This window comes from Bactrocera latifrons, unplaced genomic scaffold, assembly GCF_001853355.1.
Source record: "Bactrocera latifrons isolate USDA-ARS-PBARC rearing strain unplaced genomic scaffold, ASM185335v1 scaffold_69, whole genome shotgun sequence".
NCBI classification, from domain to species: Eukaryota; Metazoa; Arthropoda; class Insecta; order Diptera; family Tephritidae; genus Bactrocera; species Bactrocera latifrons.
Genome location: NW_017537367.1, coordinates 466343 through 487832, shown reverse-complemented (window position 1 = coordinate 487832; position 21490 = coordinate 466343). Strand labels below are relative to the sequence as shown.

The window sequence follows — 21490 nt, the reverse complement described above, 5'->3', positions numbered from 1 at the left end:
GCGGGCTATTACGTTGCTGTTCCTAAACATAATTCTTTATCAAATAAAATATTATCAGTTTCTAATTAAATATTTATATATATTCACTAATTACTATCTTTTATGCTTTTAAATATATTAAACATTTTACTAAACTAAACTTTAAAATTATTTTGTGATATAAATGCAACTCTGTGTTTCTTTGTACTTATCTCCAGTTTCCGTCGCCATCTCAAATGGCGCATGTCAGTTTCCTATGAGCTCTTGAAAAATTTGTGAAAAGTGTATTTTTTTACATAAAATACCATTAGAAATAAAGTGTTAAGTATTAAATGTGAATGGTGTGCGTGTTTTAAGTGAAAATATGTATATATTGCTTGCTGTTTATTAATTGCTCGGTCAATCTACACGCTCATGCATTTTGTTTAAGCGCTCTGCGCACTAAAAGTTGGTCTTAGTGATTTTTTGTGTGAAGTTAGAAAAAACCTATTTAGTAATTTGTGTATTCACGGCTGCCTCTTAAGAAGGATTTAAGCATAAACTGGAAAGAAGGTGAGTCTTTTAAATAATTCCGTAAAATTCACACTATAAAGAGCATTGAAATGAACTGCATGTAGCGTTGCTCCCCTCCCTGGCTGGTCACAAAACTGTTCTGTGGCCAGTAAGTGCATTAAAATATTTTAAAGCCAATGGTGTACAGGTATCTTCTTAGTATAAATACATAAAACACATTTTGTGTGCATACTCCAAATATTTCCTGTCAACATTAATTTTATTCAAATCTTCGGAATCGAAGGTTTTGCAGTCAAACGCAATTTTTGCTGTTCATAGCAAGAACATGCAACGTTTTGAAGCTCACAGAAAACTTATTTGATAGCACACGCATTTTAATTTGCAGCGTTAAATATTTATAAAAATGTAAAAAAATGGTACTAAAACTATTGAATAATATTTTGGCCGATATTTTAAAAGAAAACTCATACTCGTTGCTATGTTACCGTTTTAAAACTTATCATTCACTTTTTTTATTGTATAGTGTACTATATAAATTTATTTTTATATAAAATAATTGTTTTTGCAATAAATATTGAGAAAAAACCATTAAGCCTTTTTTTGTTTCGAGAAACCGAAAAATAATTCCAATTTGTTTGACAGAGACCACGGTCGACAATTTTAGAAACTGCTCCGTACATTGAATAGGGCGACTATGTGAAAAAAAAAAACAAAAATCGTTTAGTGAGCTTGGTTTCCTCTTTCAGAGAGAAATTATCATATATAATATACATATTTTTATACCATCAGAAATTAGATATTTCGACTATTAATAAGCTAACCCACTTTTCTTAAAAAAAACGGATATTTTTATGAGAAAGTTTTCCAACAAAAATTAGGGTCCTATTCGTAAATTAAGTCAAATTAAAGTACAAAAATTAATATTTAACCTTAAAAAAATACAGCGTATTTGGGACATAAAAAGGTTAGCTTAAACAAGTTTCAGGAAGGAAAAAAATTGTTATTTGAAAAAAGTAGAAGACTTTTTTATTAAATACAACTTTGACCTGTAAATTTCCCCCTATAAGGTTTGTAGTTTTTCCATAAGTCAAGGTAAAATGGTCTTCTTCTAATATCTTCAAACATTTTATACTTGTATGTAGTAGATTTTATATATGAAAAAATATTCTCATCGTTTCAAAAAATTACATCAAGAACTTATATTTAAGTGTTTTTGCGAATCTATTACGTTAATTTGTTTTACCATTACAATTTTTAACATATCATCTTTATATCATGTTGTTTTAGTTTGAAACTATTCTCGAATTCGTTTCCTTAATTATTTTGCTATGACTCACTGTTGAAATACGTATTTACTTCGAAGGTATTATCAACGAAGTTTTTGACTAAAAATGTGGAAAAATACGAGTACAAGGCTACGACAGTTTCGTCCCTCTGCTCATTTTGTAGTGCGCTTGACTTGAAAAACGAAGGATGGAAAGTATTTTTTCAAAACTAAAGGTTCCCAACTTTTTAAAGAAAATATATAGAAACTTCTAATTTAATTAACCCTGCTGTTAGGTTAAGACCATTTGGTCCAATTTTTTTATGTTTTCTTTGTAACTTTGGAACGGTGATATATACTGTCTAAATTTTTCAGCTCAGGTGGTCTTTTTATAAAAAAATATTATGTGCGAAAATTTAATTCTCTGACTTAAAACTGGACTAAGAAAAATTGAAAACTACGAATCTTAGGTTAAGGGACCATTTGGTCCATATTATATTTTCTTTGATTTTCTTTACATTAATTTTCCAAAAATAAGTATTTATTAGTTTGTTCGATATTGTTTGGCACTTCATGATGAGCAAATGTTTTTCGGTTGGTTTTGCAAATACACGCACTGCAAATGGAGCATTTGACATCAGACTTAGACTTGCAGCAACTACAAATTCCTCGCTTTCCAGCTCCTGAACTAGAAGCATTTTTAGAGCAGGCCACTGGTGCTGTGGAAGATGTTCGCATTTCTCTCAATAACAGCGCTGAAAATTGTTGTTGAGGTAATTTAGTGCGTTTCATCATATGTGGCTCAGCCAAAGCAAGTGCAAGTTGCCGCAAAAAATTTGGTCTCCTCCGATTCCGATCAGCTGGAGTCCATGAGACATCGATTTCGGAAAAAATTATGTACGCATTCAAAGCGGATATATCTAATATATTTGCAAATACAATGTTTGGCCACCGATTTGTTTTGCGTTTCGTCATTTGATCAGCAGTATCAACGCCACCTAAAGATATGAAACATAAAAAATTATTGGCAGGCAAAAAACTATTTGTAGTAAACCTTTTGTTGCATTGTAATAAGAAACATTCTCTGGTTTTTTCTTCGGCCCACTCTCATCAACTTTGTCTTTCTTGTGCATTGTACTAATCAATATAGTTGCTTTGTTTTTGTGACTGATGTATGATACTAATGTCGCATTGTCATTGAATGCAATTTCGGAGGAATGAAAGTTTTATTTTTGCGAACCGTTCCCACATATGTAAGTTTTCTCTCATGAAGTTTTTTTACCAACTCAAATGTGGAAAAAAATTGTCAGCTGTTATATTTTGCCCTTTCAAACCTTCGTTCAAGTCGAATGCAACGCGTTCTCCTTGATTCTTTTCGGGCTTAGCATTTCTAGGTTTACCAAGGTATGGCTGTATTTTCCATAGGTAGCCGGACTTTGAGTCCATGGATAACCAAAACTTCAAACCATATTTTGCTGGTTTTGATGGCATAAACTGTCGAAAAAAACATCGCCCCCTGAATGCAACAAGTTGCTCATCAACCGTGACATTTTCATGGCAGTTGTAGAACATTTGTTGCCAACGGTCCCACAAGTCACGAATAGGAGCAAATTTATCGCTACTACGCGTTTATTGTTGACTCAAAACATCATCGAAACGAAGCGCACTAGTAATCTTGTGGAATTGATTTTCAGACATAATTGATCGGAAAATTGAGCGACCAAATTTTGTATCAAATAAACCATGAACATCTTCATTTTTGCCGCAGTCATTGAGTAAGTTTATATTAATAAGCACAGCTACATATATATGTGCGCAATATGTCATCATCAATATCGCCCCATTTGTCATCGAACTTGACTCTGCCGTACTTATTAGTATTTTCTATCACAATTTTTTCTATTGGAGGCGGAAAAACAACAAAAAAGCTGAGACAATGTCATGGCATCTGGACACTGCAAATCAAGTTGGTCCTGGTTGTGTTGAGATAATATTCTCAACCGCAGATCCAATATGGTGAGGTAAGTATGTGGCACTCCATACCATCTTGTTTTTAGCAATAAGTAAGGAATCAACAGAACCACTTGGAGTTAAGAGTGGTTCCGGTTCACTATCTATTTCAGATTCATTTGTTTCATAATTCTCCGAATTATAATCAATATCTGAGATATCCGATTCACTTTCTGCATAGAGCACTTCTCGTATCTCGTCTACATTCATGTGCGCCATTTCATAAGTAAACGCGTCCGAACTCTCGAAATCAACACGCAAACTGAACAAATTCGCATAAAAATTCGTGATTCTCTACTACAAAAAGCCAAAAGGGGGAATCCCGCAATTATTTTTTGCACTAGCTATGTTGAGTAAAGGAAAATGCAAAACGGGGGAACCCCTCGCCTAGTTTTTATTTTACCAGAGTTGAGTAAATAATAAAATGATAATATTTAGCAAGTATTGAACCAAACAAAATATAAAGACTAAGATTAAATTGTTATTTTGTATGAAAAGTGCAGTATGGACCAAATGGTCCTCTAACCTAAGGATCGTAAGTTTTTTTTAACCTAACAGCGGGGTTAAGAATATTTGTTATCATTCGAAGGAACGTTCTTTGGCATTTATTTTTTGAAGATTATCTCTTTCAACTATTGGCCAAGTCTCTGATCGTTCATCTATTGAGTCCAACTTTGGTCTAGAAACTGGCGACATTATTTTTTATGAAATATGGATCGATGATTCCACCGGCAACTAAATTAACGACCAAAGTTGAACGCTGTTCAAGCGTAAGTATGATGACATGGCAACTTGACACGACTCACGTGTGGTCTGCCAAAAAAGACTACTGAAAAAGTTACTTTTATAAGAATCATCTGTTATTTACTTCGAAGATATTATCAAAGAAGGAACTCCTATTTTAAGGCACAGTTTTTGACTAAAAATGTGGAAAAATACACCGAATAGAGAATACAACAGTTTCGTCCCTCTTACAATTTTGTAGTGCGCTTGACTTGAAAAACGAAGGTGAAGTTCGAATCATTTACGGAGTAGCGAAGCGAACTTTTGGCTCTTATATCTTCTTTTAGGCCGGAGCTGCGATTTTTGCAAAAAAAAAAAAATAAAAAATAACTTCTCTTACGCTTGAGCGACAAAGTACTTAATAATTTTTTATCATCGTCTGAAAATACAACAGACCTTTTAATATGCTCTGTATATATACATAAATGTGCAAGATGCTATTAGCACATCTCCTCATAATGAGAATGCATTATTCTACAAATATTTAATAACAAGAAGCATGTCTGTGAACGGAGGTTGTGACCTAACACAATTAAACTCGAATTTTTTTTTTTTTTGTTATTTTGCTGTTAATATGCATAATTTGCTCACTTCACTATTTTTTTATAAACATAGGAATAGAAATGTATATACATACATCATTCACATGTAGAGTTTTATATAGTCTAAACAAATTCCAGTAGGTAGCTTAAATTTAAGATTGACAGCTTAATTATTGAAACCCGATTGTTGACACACTCGCGATAAGGTGAAAACGAGTTCTTTTGTTTGTTAGAGTTAACGGTCATTCACATAAAAATATACCCATTTATCTGGTTTTAAAATAAAATATATATTTTTTTCATTTCCTTACGTTTAGAAAGTTTTGGTTTATATACATATACTATACATAGATTAAAATACATACTTAAGTAGTTGTTTGGGAAATATTGAAAGTTACAATAAATTCCATGCGCTCCAAGTATTAAATCTGAATTTACCACACGCGACATTTTTTCTTAGTAGGATTCATTTTGCTACCAACAGGACAGTTGTAAGCTTTGCTAAAATCTTCAATATTCGTTACGGCGCCTAAAACACGAAATTTGTCCACTGTATGCTCATTCTTAAGCTCCTCCCAATAATGCCGCTCCTTGTACGAAGCACACCAGAGTTGCGCGAAACCCATAAAGTACAGCTGCTCAGGCGTTAGATCCAGTCCGGGCATCTGTTCATCTTTTGGAGATAAATTCAATTCCTTCACATGCCTGTGATATGCAGATAATGCCTCTCGCAACCCACCACTATCGGCAATATTTTCGTCCTTGGTCTGATTGCCATCCACAAATCGTTTAATTTCAGATATCTGCAAAAGTATTATGGAAATGATTTAAACGTACATATACGTATGATTGAAAAAAATGCAGGTGTTTATATATTTGTATGTATGTATATAATTACCTCATAAGCATTATATTGATTAACGAAGCACTCTTCGCGCTCGTTAAATACCTTGCCAGCCTTCGCCGTCCACCAGTAGTTCTCTTCGCCAACGCTATTGTAATGCGCGCCAACCGAGTCGAAACCATGTGTGAATTCGTGTCCCACCAAGTAGCCAATGGTACCGAATTTTAGTGCTGCTGGCCACGCCTTATGATAGGCGGGTGGATGCAAAATGCCAGCCATCACATAAATGGAATTATCGACATTGTAATAGAAGGAATTCACTTGAATACCCTTCAATAGCTCTAACGGTTTCATTGTGTGGTTGTCATATTCTTTGTGGTGTAGCCCGTTGAAACGTCGTTGCATTGTTCTGAATTTAAATAAGTTGACCAAATTTAGTTCGTAATTGCCTTCCACATAGTTGAATTCGTTGATTTGTCTTATCAAACGATTTGTTACATTCTTATTCTCAAAACTTCCAATATGTGGCTTGATAGCTGCCTCCTTAAGTAGCGCTTGTTCTCGCGTTTTCTCATCTAACCACTCGGCTTGCTCTAATATTTCACGTAAACTCTTGCGCACCTCTTTGACGATATCGCTGATTTCGCCACGGATTTCATTGTCAAAGTATTCCTAAAAAATTAACACATACATATATAATATAATAAATACATTACATGTTCCATAAACATATAAGAACTGTGAACAAATTTGAAAGCTGAATTAATTTATGCTTCGCGTGTTCTCCGAATCGGTAAATTTTATTTCTGTAAGTTGATAATACTGTTAGTGATATCTATGTTAAATTGCACGTTAAAATATTCATTAGTATTTGAGATACGCGTCGTTTTCTGAGGCTCTAAAAGTGAATTCTTCAATTTTTACTATGTCTGAATTTATTGAACAAAGCATTGCCATTAAATTTTGTTTGTGGAATGAAATTTCGGCTGCAGAAAGATTGAGAATGCTGCAAAAGTCCTTTGGGAATCCCTGTCTTCTAAAATTGTTTATAAGTGGTACAACTATTTTAAATCCTGTCGTGAGGGTGTTGAGAAAATGTGGTGCCACATCTGCTAAAAACATCGACTGATGAACATCACGTCAAACAAGTCAAAGAAATGGTGCTTGAAAATCGTCGATTAGAGACTTTGCTTTGATAGTTTGGGCATATCATTTGAATCGGTGCAGGCGATTTTGAAAGACGAATTACATAAGCTTGAGAAGAGTCAAATCTCAAAGGCTTCCAAAAACTCTAAATATTTTTTGGACCGTCGTGTTAACATCTGTAAAATAATGCTTTCTGACTATAAAACGTAATGAAAAGCATCATAAGTGGAGATGAGACTTGGATCTACGCTTACGATCCCGAAACAACCGACCAATCGAGCGAATATCGTGCTTAAGCCGAATCGAAACAGAAAAAACCTGGTAAAAGTCGCTCAAAAATCTAACAGTTTTCTTCGATTATTGTAGTTTGGTGAATTAGGAATTCCTTCCACTGTCAAGAAGAAATATTTTTTTGACGTTATGCGCTGTTTACGTGAAGCTATTGGCCTCAAGAGGTGGGGCCGAAAACTCTTGATTTTTGCAACACGATAATGCATCATCTCATACTTCATTGATTATTCGTCATCATTTCGAAAAAATCAACAAATATCGTTCCGAAACCACCTTAACCACAGAAAACTCAAAAGATCACTTCGAGGATACCGTTTTGACTCAATTGAGGATATAAAAGCTGAATCAAAGAAGGCGTGATGGCTATCACGACGGAGGATTTTTCCAAGTGCTATGATGACTGGAAAATTCGTTGGCATAAGTTTATTGCAGCGGGAGGGAATTACGTTGAAGGAAATGAAATGGACAAAATTCACCTTTCAATTTGAGCACCGTAGTATAATTGGTGTCAATGGTTGAGTTTGTATTACAAATATTCTCGAATATTATAATGGTTTTCCTATGGGTGTTTCATAGATATAAAAAAAAATTACTAGAGCTTGTCTCGGTAATACGAGGTATGTTTAAAAAATAACAGGAACTTTCGTATATAGAAAAAATATTTATTCACTCGTCCCCATTAATGCCAGCGCTTCTGCCAATTGTCAAAACCCTTCTCAAAGTCGATATTTGGAAAGCATTTAGGCCTTTTCTTTCTTTTTTAATCTGTCTTGTCGAACAAAGGTCGTCATTAAATTTCTCCAAATTTTTGAAAATAAGAAAAAGCCGTACAACATTTATATCAATAATTGGACTCTCCGAAATCCATATCTGCGAAATTTTAAATTTTAAAATTCCCTTTTTCTGAACACATATAATATTTGTATAATGGCACTAAAGCTCAACGTTTTCGTTTTTTAAGTAAACTTAGTACATGAAACGGTTCAAAATTCAAAAAATCATTCGATCAATGCTTTTTTCAGATGGATGTACTCTTCATTATAACAGTAATAGAACATTTATCTGTAATTTTATTTTATCACAGTTATTTTTTATGCACACTCATGTGGCAATTGAAAGTTTTCAAGTAGTCTTACATTTCTACAGATTTCAGCCTTCCCTGACCCATTTCAATTTAGTTTATAAACGTTTGGTAATAGCGTGTACTTCACATGAATAAAAAAAACATATATTTTTGTATTCAACTGTTCTCTTCCTTACCTCCATATATATTTCGTCCAGCAGATGCGGCAATACGAACTGAATCATCATGTTACAATGCTCCGTTTGAAATTTCTTCTCTTGCAAACGTGCATCCATTCGGTAGATAAATTTCAAAGCAAAATAATTAGCTATCGCCTCTTTATTTGCATTGCATAMTTTATCCAGCTGGTTGTAAAAGTAATTGCATGGCCATGTATCGTCATCCGCCAGGTCGAATTGTGTGCCATTCCAAGCTATTTCCAAATAACTGTCCCATAGCGGGAATGTTTCTTCGCCCATAACTACTGCTGAGAGCACTTCACATTTCGCTAGATCCTCATCAAACTTATTCGTGATATTGAGTATTGCTGACCAAACGTTCACGATATCGACAATGATCTGATCGATTTTCTGCTCATCATCAACACCATACAAGCGAAGATAATTACGCATACGCTTCTCATTTAATTCCTTTGAACTATTTGAGTGTATATTGTCGGAGTGTACGATATATTCAAAGCCCAAGTCGGGTAGTTTGAAATATGGTGGGAATGGGTATTGTGGCAATACTTCCTCTTTAATCAAACCTATACCGCCATAATTGGTCAGATGTGCGCTCATATTGAACCAGCTGAAATTATCCGGTTTCCATGTCGGATCGACTGCAGGAAAACCACCAATCGACTTGATAACGTCCAAGTATACTTCGGACTTTTTCAACGGATATAGATCAGCCGCTAGGCAATCTTTATAAATACGCTTTGTCAAATTCAATTCCGATTTATAGGCGAAATTGTCTCTTGGTTGTTTCTCATCTAAAAGTAATTGTTGTATGGCTTCGCCTAAACTGTAGAAAATATCGATCAGATTGCTGCGTTTATGCTGCGACTGATGTTCGACCATCACATTCTTCCAATTGCCGCAAGCATACTCGTAAAAATCATCGCACGGTTCAACGCTTTGATTCATATACGTGAGCATTTTCTTTGCATATTCAACACGATATTCGCTTTCGATTTCGTTCAGTCCATTGTCAGCTGCATTCATTGCAGACGCTTTTGTCAACGCTACTGTGTCATTATCCGCACTTAGAATGAGTTCTGCGTTTGGATACTGCAAACTGTCGTCCGCTACTGTGGTGTTGACAACTATGACTTCGCTGGCTGCGTTCGCGGGCTTTGCAGTGCTTGTTGTGAGCGCGCTTAACAGTATTAATAGAATGGGCAAAAATGAATGCCCCAATGTTTTCACTTTCATTGTGATCTCAGTCGACGATAAACTTGTGCACTTTACTTTCTTGCTTACGTATGGCTTAAGTACATATACTTATTGATACTATTGCACAAATAAATAAACACTTTATCACTGCATTAATTTATTTGACATCACAAACTTGCTAAACACTAACTTAAAATACAATGCTCCGTCTGTGCGCGGAGTCGCTTTCGTACTGAGCATACGTTTGTCAAAAAATGAATGCTTCAGATCGATCGCAAAGCACTTGCGCTCGTTGTGATTTGCAGTTTGCGTCCCTAAGTCTCAAGCACAGTAAATAATCGTACCTAATCGTCAGACATTGTTCTCGTGTTATATATATGCATACTTATTTATATATACTGCACAGTGAAATCTCCTTTACTCAACCAATTGGTCTTTCTGTTTATCCGTAGTCAGTGGGAGCTTTTGGTTGCTTAAATTTGGTTAAAATTTTCCCACAGAAATTTTATGCTTATCCACTCTTCATTTCCGAGTTTGGATTTGATTAGGGCCCTATTTTTGAAAGAATTCCAAGAGTTAGAAGGGTGCTTTTGATGTTCTGGAAAGTTTTAAATAATGAACTATAGCCCGTAGTAGTCAATTGAAACGATGAGCATAAATATGTATGAAATTCCCAATAGAAACTACATTCTTGGATACTTGGAGATGCTTTCCATTTTCCGAGCATTGATTAGTTTACATACATCTCCCATTTTGTATAAAAAACAACCGTTAAGTGGATGTTTTTGCTGTTACGAAAAGTTTTAAGAAAGAAAAAGCTCAAATCACATTTGAAAAGTTCAATTGGAACAATATACATATATGTATATTAATAATATAATTTTTATAGATTTTTAAATAAAACCCCAGTTCTTAACTCAAAGAAAGTCATATCGGTCTTATTAACCGAAATATTGTATGATCATTGTTCACTGAAACGGGTTTACCCTGTACATGTGTATGTATGTTTGACAAATTCCTATTTTTGATTGAACTTATCATCAAAGCAAACGTTTGGCATATGAGAATGAACTTGACCTGCAAGCAAATGAAATTTGCTTTCAAAGTGATAACAGACCTACATATCAAAGCGACAATTTTGCTGTGATCCAGAATTTGAGAATGCTCGTTTTCATTCACGTTTACGATTAAAGCATTGATGGAAATAATACTTCAGGCGCATTTAAAACAAAAGCTACAAAAGCCGCCTACCAGTGTAATCTTTGAGTTGAGGTATCAAATAATCAATTTATTATATATGTTGTGATTTTAAGCCGCATTGTTTGTCTATGAACTACCCGTTAGATCGGTATGTTTGTAAAGAGTTCATAAAATCCATTGAATTATATTTATAGAGCAATATGACAACTCATTTGCATTTCTCAAATATTAATGTCAACTTTTGGTAATCAATACTCGTTTAAAAATCTTGGTCCAGATTTTGGTTTGATTGATAGTTGCATTCATTTTATTTTATTTGCTTTATGTGGTTTCAAAGATTTAAAAAAATATTCCAGTATAATACAATTGAAATGAAAGTTATACCAAAATAAAAGCCGAGATCAGTAGGAGGATGGAGTCATGTGTAGAAGTTCACGTAAGTGACTAAAGTTCTCTGATCGCCATTCACTTGGGAGTGGCCAGAAACGATACTTTTACATATTTATCCAGCAGCCTTCCGGTTTTTGACCAAGTATCTTCTGGATAGCCTAAGAACATCCGTTTAAAGTCGAGCTAAAGTGAGATGGCGAAACCTCTCCTCTGCACGGTCTATAAGTCACTCATAATTGCCGTCCTGCTATATGGTGCAGAGGCTTGGACGATGACAACAACTGTTGAGTCGACCTTACGAGTTTTCGACAGAAAAGTTCTGCGAAAGATTAGTTGTGCTTTGCGCGTTGTCCACGGCAAATATCGCATTCGATAGACATAGTGCAGCGAATTAAAAGACAGCGACTACTGGGTCATGTTGTCCGAATGGACAAAAACTCTCCAGCTCTGAAGGTATTCGACGCTGTACCCGCCGGGGGAAGCAGAGGAAGAGGAAGAACTTCACTCCGTTGGAAGGACCAAGTGGAGAAGGACCTGGCTTTGCTTGGCGTCACGTAGCAAAAACAAGAAACGACTTGCGCACTGTTGTTAACTCGGCTATAATCGCGTAAACGGTGCCTACGCCAATAAAGAAGATGATCGTGAATTCAAATTCCGTACAAAAACTATCCGATTTTTGCAGCTGCCGTTCATATACTATTATGGTCAAAAAATAGTTAGATTTTGGTCATAATTTTAAATATCTTAGTTTATTCCTCAAAATCTATATCGTCCCACCAAAGTAGTTCCTCTTGGTACCAATACACTTATGCTAACGTTTTTTCGAATACTCGAAATATTTGAATCACTACGTCTTCAGTGCGCGTACGGTGGTTGGAGAACGATAATGGTAGAAAATTTGGCGAAAAGCTCACGAAGAATCAAGGATGATATGCGACCCTTCTTGACAGTTTGGCTAGTGGGAAAGACTTCGGAGTGCACCACACCTCTATAATCGAAAAGAACTGTCAACATAAACTTGATTTTTGACCTGCTTCGGCACGTTTTTTCATCTTTGGCTCACCTTCGCCACGATCTTCGGCCTACTGATCGTCTGTTTTCAGATCGCAAGCATAGATCCAAGAGTTACCACCAGTAATAATACGTTTCATGACGTCATGATAGGCGGGAAACATTGTTCCAAAGACGTTAACGCGACGTTGGTTTTCAAAAAAAATCTTTAAAAATTCATTTCACTGATTCTTCCTATATTCCAAAACAATGCCAGTAATAACACTGTGGAATATTTTTGGGATTATTGTCTGGGGGGTGAGAAATTCCAAGTCAGGATGATGGTACTAGTCCAGTATAGTAAAACCCTCAAAGGGTTTGGCGTTCGTATGTGTCAGTCTCTTTTTATGACCTTTTAAATTTTTTCCTTATCTTGATGTTTTTTCGCTTAGTTGTAACATTTTGCCAAAACTCAAAAAAAAAAAATCCTTGCGACAGAAATATCGTAGCTGTTAGAACGATGCTTTCCTAACAAGCCTTCTATTACTTCTTTAATTGCCTGGCATGCATTCAATTCAGCGTCAATCAAAATATTGTTGAATGCGTCACTTTTAATCAGCTTTCGTATATCTGGACCATTTAGTACGCCTGATTGGAAAAAATTAATTTGTTAACATGGAAAACCATGGGAAATAAGGAAAAAATTTAAAAGGTCATAAAAAAAAACTGACACATACGAACGCCGAACCCTTTGAGGGTTTTACTATACTGACCTAATACCATCACCGAGACTTGGAATTTCTCACCCCTTAGATTAGCTGTTGTACTGTGTAATCTGACTGTTAATCCTCGATACTAAAGCACCAAATCTTTTTTTATTTTATGGATGTGTTGACCGTTTTCTGATGTTGCTGGTAGCCCGGGACGGGATTCGTCGCCAACCCGTTCTTTGAAAAATTTTTAACAACCTTTTTTTTTATAGAACTCGTAGTTTTGACGGCAATCGAGATCAACCGTTTTTAAACCTTGAAAATTAAACTATTCCTCTGTCCTTTCTTTTTCTGATCTCAGTTCGTGCATAAATAATTTTTCCTTTAATATTTGCCATTTCATCTCTCTACTGCTACCCTTTTCTATAAGTAAAAAATCTCCTATGTATTTTATGCTATCGTTTCGGGCTTTCTAAAGATGTTTTAATATGAGATACGTACATAGTTATAAACCTATTTATATTTAATCTAAATTAATTATAAATAAATATTGAAATTTTAAACTCATAGAAAAAGTTTCTTGTAAAAAGCAGATTTCACTAAGTTCCTTTGGGAAAATGAATTCTGACTCTCTCTTTCTCACTATCTCTTTGGCAAAATAATAATCTGTTGCTTATGACTTAACGCAATTTATTTCGTATTGGGATTCACACGATCAAGCATGCCCAAAGAGACCTGTTTACGGTACTCTTTTTGAAAAAAATTCAGCTTTAACGGTACGAGTTGAGCAAGAACGCATTTCATGTCCAAAATATTTACTAAAATCATTCAAACGAGCTCGCGTGAGATGACGAGCTCTCTGGCCATTTCTATAACACTTGTTTGACGATATTCTCCATTTTTGTAATATTTTCATCAGTTGAGAAAGGTCGAAGGACGTCTAGAACGAAGCATGTCTTCAACGATCTTTCGACCATCTTTGAATTCTTTGCATTACTCGTAGGCTTGTAATAAAAAATTGTGACCTGCCACGTAAATAACGCCCCAATGAAAAAGAAACAACAGTGTCGGATTTCGACGCAGTACCCGTCGGGGGAACCAGAAAAAGAGGAAGTCCTCCACTCCATCTTAAAGACCAGGCGCAGAAGGACCTGGCTACTCTTGAAGTCTCCAATTTGGCGCCAAACAGTAAAAAAGAATTACGACTGGCGCGCTGTTGTAAACTTTGTTATAATCGCGTTAGTGGTGTCTACGCTGATAAAGAAGAAGAAGAATCACCGCAAAACTTTTCCAAAATTCACATATTTTTATCCATTGATTTTATGGTTTAGATTTCACATATTAGTGGTTTAGACATGTGGGCAAGAAGAGCGCTCAATTATCATTTTTTACCATTTTTTTTGCGCCATTACACTAATTTACCTGAAGCCACAATGAAGAAAAGATCGATTTAGCAGCTATGTAGAAGAAATAAGTCATATTTATTTTTTTTTATTTTAATTCAATAAATAATATTTAAGTCGATAGGAAAATAATTTTTGATTTATATCCTTCTAAACTCACAGTTCAATCACATTAATAAGTATATCCGTTTGAAAAGTTTTTTTTTGGAAACTCATTGTTTTTTATTTGGATGATTATCCGATGCTATCAAAATATTTTTCTATATTTTTTATATGGTTCTTCACCAGAATTTTGATCTGATCAATATCTTTTAGTAAATAACTTAGTCTTTTAAGTTCCGGAATCATTATACCACTGGAGGCCATTAAATAATTACTTATTTTTATATATTATGTATAAATGCATTCCTAAAAGTTTAAAATAATTGATAATATCCGTATAGTTGTTTGTCTTTAAATGACCAAAAATCGTCTTTTTAGACCGTGACCAGGTGAGAATATACATACCAGTTTGTCAAAAAGAGTCTTGCGGTATTTTTGAGGTATTTTTATTGAATTTTCAATTGTTCAGAAAAATTTTTTTGATGACTCATGCCCAGCTCTTGACCGATGCTACGGCTGCTACTTTCCGATGCCGGTCTCTTTGGACCAATTGAGCGATTTTATCGCAATTTTCGACAACAGGCCTCCCGGAGCGTGGCACATCTTCGACCACCTCTACACCAGAACAAAAACGTTGAAACCATCGTTGTGCGGTGGAAATGGAACTGTATCGGGTCCATAAACTGCACGGCGGCTTGAGATGCATTTTTGCCTTTATCGTAGTAGTACTGTAAAATATGACGTATTTTCTCTTTATTTTGCTCTATGTTTGCGACGCTATAACTCACGAACGATTTAAARGAAACGACGATAAATCAAACACGTGTTAGCGCGTGAAATGAGCTTTCCAAAAAGGTATAGCATGACCCAATGCGACGAATAAAACTGGAACTACGCGCTCTCAGCGCCAACCAGCGAAAATACCGCAAGACTTTTTTGACAACCTAATATATAAAATACAATTTCTATTTATCCGCCGTCACTGTAAGAAATTTAAAAGCGTAGTGCAACCCTGCTTAACGTGTATGTGCACATAATAAAGTCAGTCCGTTATCAGCTGATTATGTTTATGTTCACGTTTTTCTTCCCGCTTGATACCAAAATGGTACCCCTTCCAAGATTTAGTAGTAGGAAGTGGGTTGATACGAATAAAATAAGGAGCATTTTTATAATTTTTTTAATGAAATTTTTAAAAGAAGGCTATATGTATGTATACCACCGATTGGACCTCCCATTCATATTAAATTGATAATTTTATTATCATTGCTTTTCTCATCAAATTTATTTACTGTCATTTCAATAATAAGACAGATCCTAAATAACATTTAATTATAAGAAAAGTAAAAGTTAAATCATCGGAACAAAAAATTTTAAATCTATAAACATCACAATACACTAGATTTTTTCTATGTATAAATTAATCTGAAAAATAAGTATTAACGCTTTCTGGCACAAACTTTGCAGCATTCAGCAATTATTTTTGAATTCCTAGTAGTAAATTATAAAAACATAAATAAGGGGAGTTAAGTTCGTGGCTTTTGCAACTTGCMAGAATTAAAGCCAGAGAAGTACCTTCAGGTACATAGGGCTTGTTAGACCAGAACACCTGCTAATTGAGTACACAGTAGTCTGCAAATCCAGGATAAATATTCTTGGATCCATGTTTACAAATAAGGACTACATCACGTCAATAGCATCCGGCAATATATTAAAATTTAACAATATGCTGGCGATAAATCATTCGTTGTAAGTTAGGGCACAATATACCTTAGGTCGCGGTGCAATCCCCATTTATTTATCTTACATTTAGTATTATTATTATTAAAATATGATACAACTCACATGCTGGCCGGTATATACGGTATAAAGTCACCTAAGTAGTTAAGGGAAGTTCGAAAATATTTATATTAAATATATGTAGGCTAAAGGAAGTGTTGAGTTCTTTCTAAAAAGTATTCATTTGAAAATTGAGGACATTTGTCATCAGAATATTGTCGCATATAGACGCAAAAACTCGGTTTTATTACTTTTGAAAATCTCCAAATACTGTTCTGAATCATCAACTCGGCGTTATTTTTGGTCAAAAGTGAGCTCGCGCGGCACCCACTTTGTACAAAGCGTTCTCATACACAAATATTTTTAAATGATATGATGAACACGTACATCTGATGTATTTAGAGCGCCTGATATCTCTAAAACCTTTATTTGACAGCCTTCCCATATTAGTCAGCGGATTTTTTTGATGTGTTCGTTAGTTGGGATACCTAATTATTTTTGTGTTGTCAAAAGCAGCTTTGAAAACGACGTCTTTTCCAAGTTGTGGCGCTTGGTGAATAACTGGTCTGTTGTCGATTCTCCAGGTCTGAAGCCACACTTATAAGGTCGAACCAATTTTTTTACGGTTAGATTTAATTTTTCATACAATACGCTCAATAGAACCTTATATGCGATGTTGATTAGGCTTATCCCACAGTAGTTGGCACAGATTGTGGGATCTACCGTTTTGTGAATTGGGCAGAGCACACTTAAATTCTAATCATCGTTCATGCTTTTGTCCGACCATATGCCCCTTATCAGTTCTTCGCTCGGCCGGCAATCCATCGGCCCCCACCAATTTATTGTTCTTCATATAGCTAATTGCTCTTCGAATTTCTTCATTGTCGAGTATAGGAACGTCCGCTCCATCAACATCGATTGGCGAATCGCGTTTTGGAGGGCTAACTTAAAGTCATATGGATTTAAGCGCTATCCTGCCACATATACGAAACTTTGAAATTAATTTGTTACATACCTATTATACGTACATATCTCCAGCCCTTATGTTTCCTTGGTCTCAATTCTAATTAATCCTATAAAAAGTGGGCCTAAATAAAGGGTGATCCGAGACTACGGGAAAAACAAAGGAACTTCAAGTTTCATTCAGAATGTTTGTTATCATTCGAATGAAAATCCTTTGGTATTAATGTTTTTTTTTTGCGTTTGTCCGCATAGACTTTAGTCTTTACACTTTCAGCTAAGGCTGCTAAATTTTCTTCACTGCATATTGGACGTGGTCTATTCGTTAGAATATTATTCAATACACGCGGCTATTGTAAAAATGGATCTCCCATTAACATAATCGTAAGACATATACCCACACGCTTTTTGAGAATTAAATACATGTTCAATTTCTTTTCAAAATCATTATTTTGTACATATATTTCTATTTTTATGCTTACGCTGCACATTCAATTGAATTGCATTATTTTACGTTTTTTTTTTGTCTAGCTTACCAAATTAAGTGTGTATGTGTATGTAAGTGCAAGAATATGACTATTGCAAATTACATTAAATTATTATACATATATTATTACGTAAATATCTATGTTCACGCTGCTATGAGAGCTACCGCTTATACAATTGCTACAACATGAATACCATCAATTCCCGACTGCGTGTCAAAGCTTTCGCAGACATGATGGACAAAAAGAAAGTACATTAATTAATTTGTAAATATTTTTCACTGTTTTAATTCGGCTCACATAAGGTGTATAAATAATTTATAATATGTATATACACATTTATATACATTTAAGTTTGCACTAAAAATAAATTTTAACTTATATTATACATATACATATAGGTTGGTACATAGGTATATTTTGCTTAAATAGGTAATTAAGTTGAACTGTGATAGTGACAAGAACAGAAATTGCTATTATTCAAAATATACATTTCCTTGTTTTTTGTATTGTTGTTGCAAATATTTAGATACATATTTGTAGTGGGGAAACTAAATTTGCTGTGATGTATGTATGTTCTCAGGCATTTTGTTGTTGGCCGCTTTATGTTTTGGGAAACTGTTTGAAAATTTCGCTTATATTGTGGTTGTGTGTAAAGAAGAAAACTTAAAACAGTTTTATAGGAAGAGTTTGGCATTAAAATAAATATTCGCTTGCTAAATATGTTTTGGTTATATATACATACATATATTTTTATGCTGCTTGTACATGGGTTTTTGTTGCTATTTATTATTATTAATAGTTTTTTAGTTTTTTTTGTTTACAAATTATGCTAAGCAAATTATATGTGAAAATTTGTTATGCTTTTATGCATTTAAAGTGCTATTTTTAATTTAAACTTAATCAATTTTTTTTAATTTTTTACGCACATAATTTGCAACAAAATCAATTTTTAGGTTTTTAATTATATAGACATAAGTTTTAATTTTTTAATTTTGCAAAAGAGTCCATTTTTTGTAGCTTTCGAAAGTGTAAAACCATAAGCTTATGTGCTACATAAGTAAACCCGATGACTTAGCGGCGTGTTATAGGGAATTTTATAAATAATAAAATTAAAATAAAATTACTAGTTAACATAATTTAAACTGAAAAAAATAAAATATTTATATGCATATTATGCAAAACAGGTGGCAACATTTGCAATTAACCTTTTCGCTTATATAATATTTACAACAGAAATGTTTTTTTCGACACCCGTAAGCGTTTTGCTCAGCACAAATTTCGTGTTTTTTTTAGTTACAAGCTGTTTTCAAAATGTCCATAAATAAGCGCTTTATTGTTTTAAATCGTTAAAATAATATAAATAAATAGTTTTTCATTGTTACAACGTTTTATATGTTAATACATATATATGTGGGTGTATGTGAAAGCCCTTAATGAGGGCAAATGCATCTGCAACATTACTTCAATTGCGTTTATTTCAAAAGTTTTCGTTTATATATGTACATACAGTTGTGTCAAAAGGTAAAAAGTTACAATATTTTTCGAAAAGAAAATATTTTATTACACAATTTTGTCAATTTTGCATGAGAATATGCATGTTTTGTTGTTGTTCTGTTTAAGAAATATCGACTACTGTATAATATACACGGCATTGTATACAAATTTTCAATTTCAAATAACAATTTTCTTTAACTACACATACATAGCTATATATATGTACATATGTACTTGTGTGTTTTTATTGTAAATGTGCCGCTTTTTTTAATAATTTATAAATTTAAATTGTTTAATTTCAATGTACTCGCAGTATTTACGTAGTAATAGTAGGCGTGGTGTCGCTTCGATCGTTTATTCGCTCGATCGGTCTGCTAGTATACAACGCTGTACATATGTATGCACTTAGTATGTAATCGTTAGGTACGCTCGTAAAATTGTACACTTAAGAATTATTCACAGCTTCTCTCAAAGTGTTCGCCTAGTTGTTTCCGCGGTGGTTGTGGGTAATATTTTTTTTCCTTTTACGTCGCTTTGCAATTTTTTTTGTTTTGAATTTAGTTAAGTTCTTAAACTTTAGGCTTAATATGCACTACACATATACATAGTATAACTAGTGAATCCTTATTGTTGTATATGTATATGTGTATGCGTATGTGTACGCGTATACATGTATGTATATTAGAGTTAGCGTACTCAATCGCTGGTCGACATGGCCATCACCACATTGTTCTCCTGATCCATTGCCATCGGCGACGACGGTATGCTGTGATTGCTGCTGGCTGACGCCGCTATCGTCAGGCCCGTGGTGTTTGCTGTGGCTGCAGGCAACGATTCGTCGGCCACTTCGCGTATCGACATGCATGACTGTGACTGTCGTATGGGTGCAAAGGTGGAACGTAAGTTGAGACGCAGTTTGGCGGGTGAATGGCGTTTCGGCATGTTGTTCGGTGTGTAGCTGAGGAAGGGCGATTGTGTGTTGGCCAGCGCACCTGACGGCGAAGTCGGCGTCGAGGCGGACGATGAAGCATACGAGGAGGCGGACAATGAGGAGGATGAGACTGATGATGAGCAAGATGCTTCGGTCGAGGTGCAGGGTGAGAGCAGTACTGCAGGTGCACCGGTTGGCGGTGGCCACGTCAGTCGCATTGCTTGACTATTTGTGCAATTACTACTGCTGCTAGCGCTGCTGCTGTGACTGCTGAGCGTGCTGCGCGCATCCTCGAATAAATCATCGGCGGCATCTTCATCGTTGGCGCACAATTTACGCTTAGCATCGCCGGGCCGTTTGCGCAATAGCGCGGCATCTGTTTCGTCCACATCCTCAGCATTGGCGTTTGTGTTGTTGTTGTCGTTGTTGCTGCTGCTGCTGGTAAATTCGACTTGACTAGACGTTGGTGTTGTGGGTGTGGTGGCGGCTGGCGATACGGGCTTTAGCACGCCGCTCATGCGCAAATTTTGTTCTAATTCGAGCAGTTGACCCATGAAGTTGAGGTTGGGTGAGATAATGGGTCGCGCCCCCTTCACCAGCTTGTAGGCCTCGAATAGTGATAGTGATTTGTAGCGCATAACGTAGGCAATGGCAATGGTGGCGCTGCGCGATATGCCCGCATGACAATGCAGCAGTACGCGGGAGCCGGTCTTGCGTGCTTCCTCTGTGAAGAAGGAAAGAAAGAAATAGCGGCAATTAGCACATTTTGTTATTTTTGGTTATTTTTGGTTATTCGTTAATTGAAATAGTTTGCATAGGTGAGCCAATCAATGGGTGGAGTCATAATTAACGTATGCGCGCACGTGTGTGTGTGTGCAAGCAAAGATAGTGTGTGAAATATGGGCGCTTATCGTAAACTCCTATCAAAATCGTTATTTTTAAATCTATGCGCTCATCACTCGACTCGTTTCGCTAACTACATGATAACCGGCGCCGTGCTAAGTATTCACCTCACACTCAGCTTATCGGCATTATTTCATCTAGATAATGTACTGTATGTATATATGTAGTAGCGCCTGCCGCGTGTTTGTGCGCAAATGGCATATGAATTGCAATTTCGAGTTTAAGCGCTGATATCACAAATTTTGAAATTTATTTTCGATGTTAAAAATTTATTTTTAATTAAAAATAAAAATATTTAAAAACATGGAATT

General features: G+C 35.2%; 2 protein-coding genes across 2 annotated transcripts in view; both read right to left on the bottom strand.

The window, feature by feature from the left end:
- Window positions 1-5310: 5310 nt before the first annotated feature.
- Window positions 5311-10069, bottom strand: LOC108975726 (membrane metallo-endopeptidase-like 1). The gene is made up of 3 exons (XM_018944423.1): window positions 8633-10069; window positions 5990-6607; window positions 5311-5894 (listed from the first exon to the last, which is right to left on the bottom strand). The coding sequence occupies exons 1-3, from the start codon at window positions 9869-9871 to the stop codon at window positions 5526-5528; spliced, it is 2226 nt and encodes a 741-aa protein (XP_018799968.1). The 5' UTR covers window positions 9872-10069; the 3' UTR covers window positions 5311-5525.
- Window positions 10070-19866: 9797 nt separating this feature from the next.
- The window catches only part of LOC108975730 (dual specificity protein phosphatase 15), a 48434-nt gene continuing 46810 nt past the window's right edge, over window positions 19867-21490 (bottom strand). Inside the window, exon 4 of the mRNA XM_018944427.1 lies at window positions 19867-21000. Within this exon, the coding sequence (XP_018799972.1) occupies window positions 20042-21000 (959 nt within the window). The 3' untranslated portion in view covers window positions 19867-20041. The remainder of the gene's footprint in view (window positions 21001-21490) is intronic.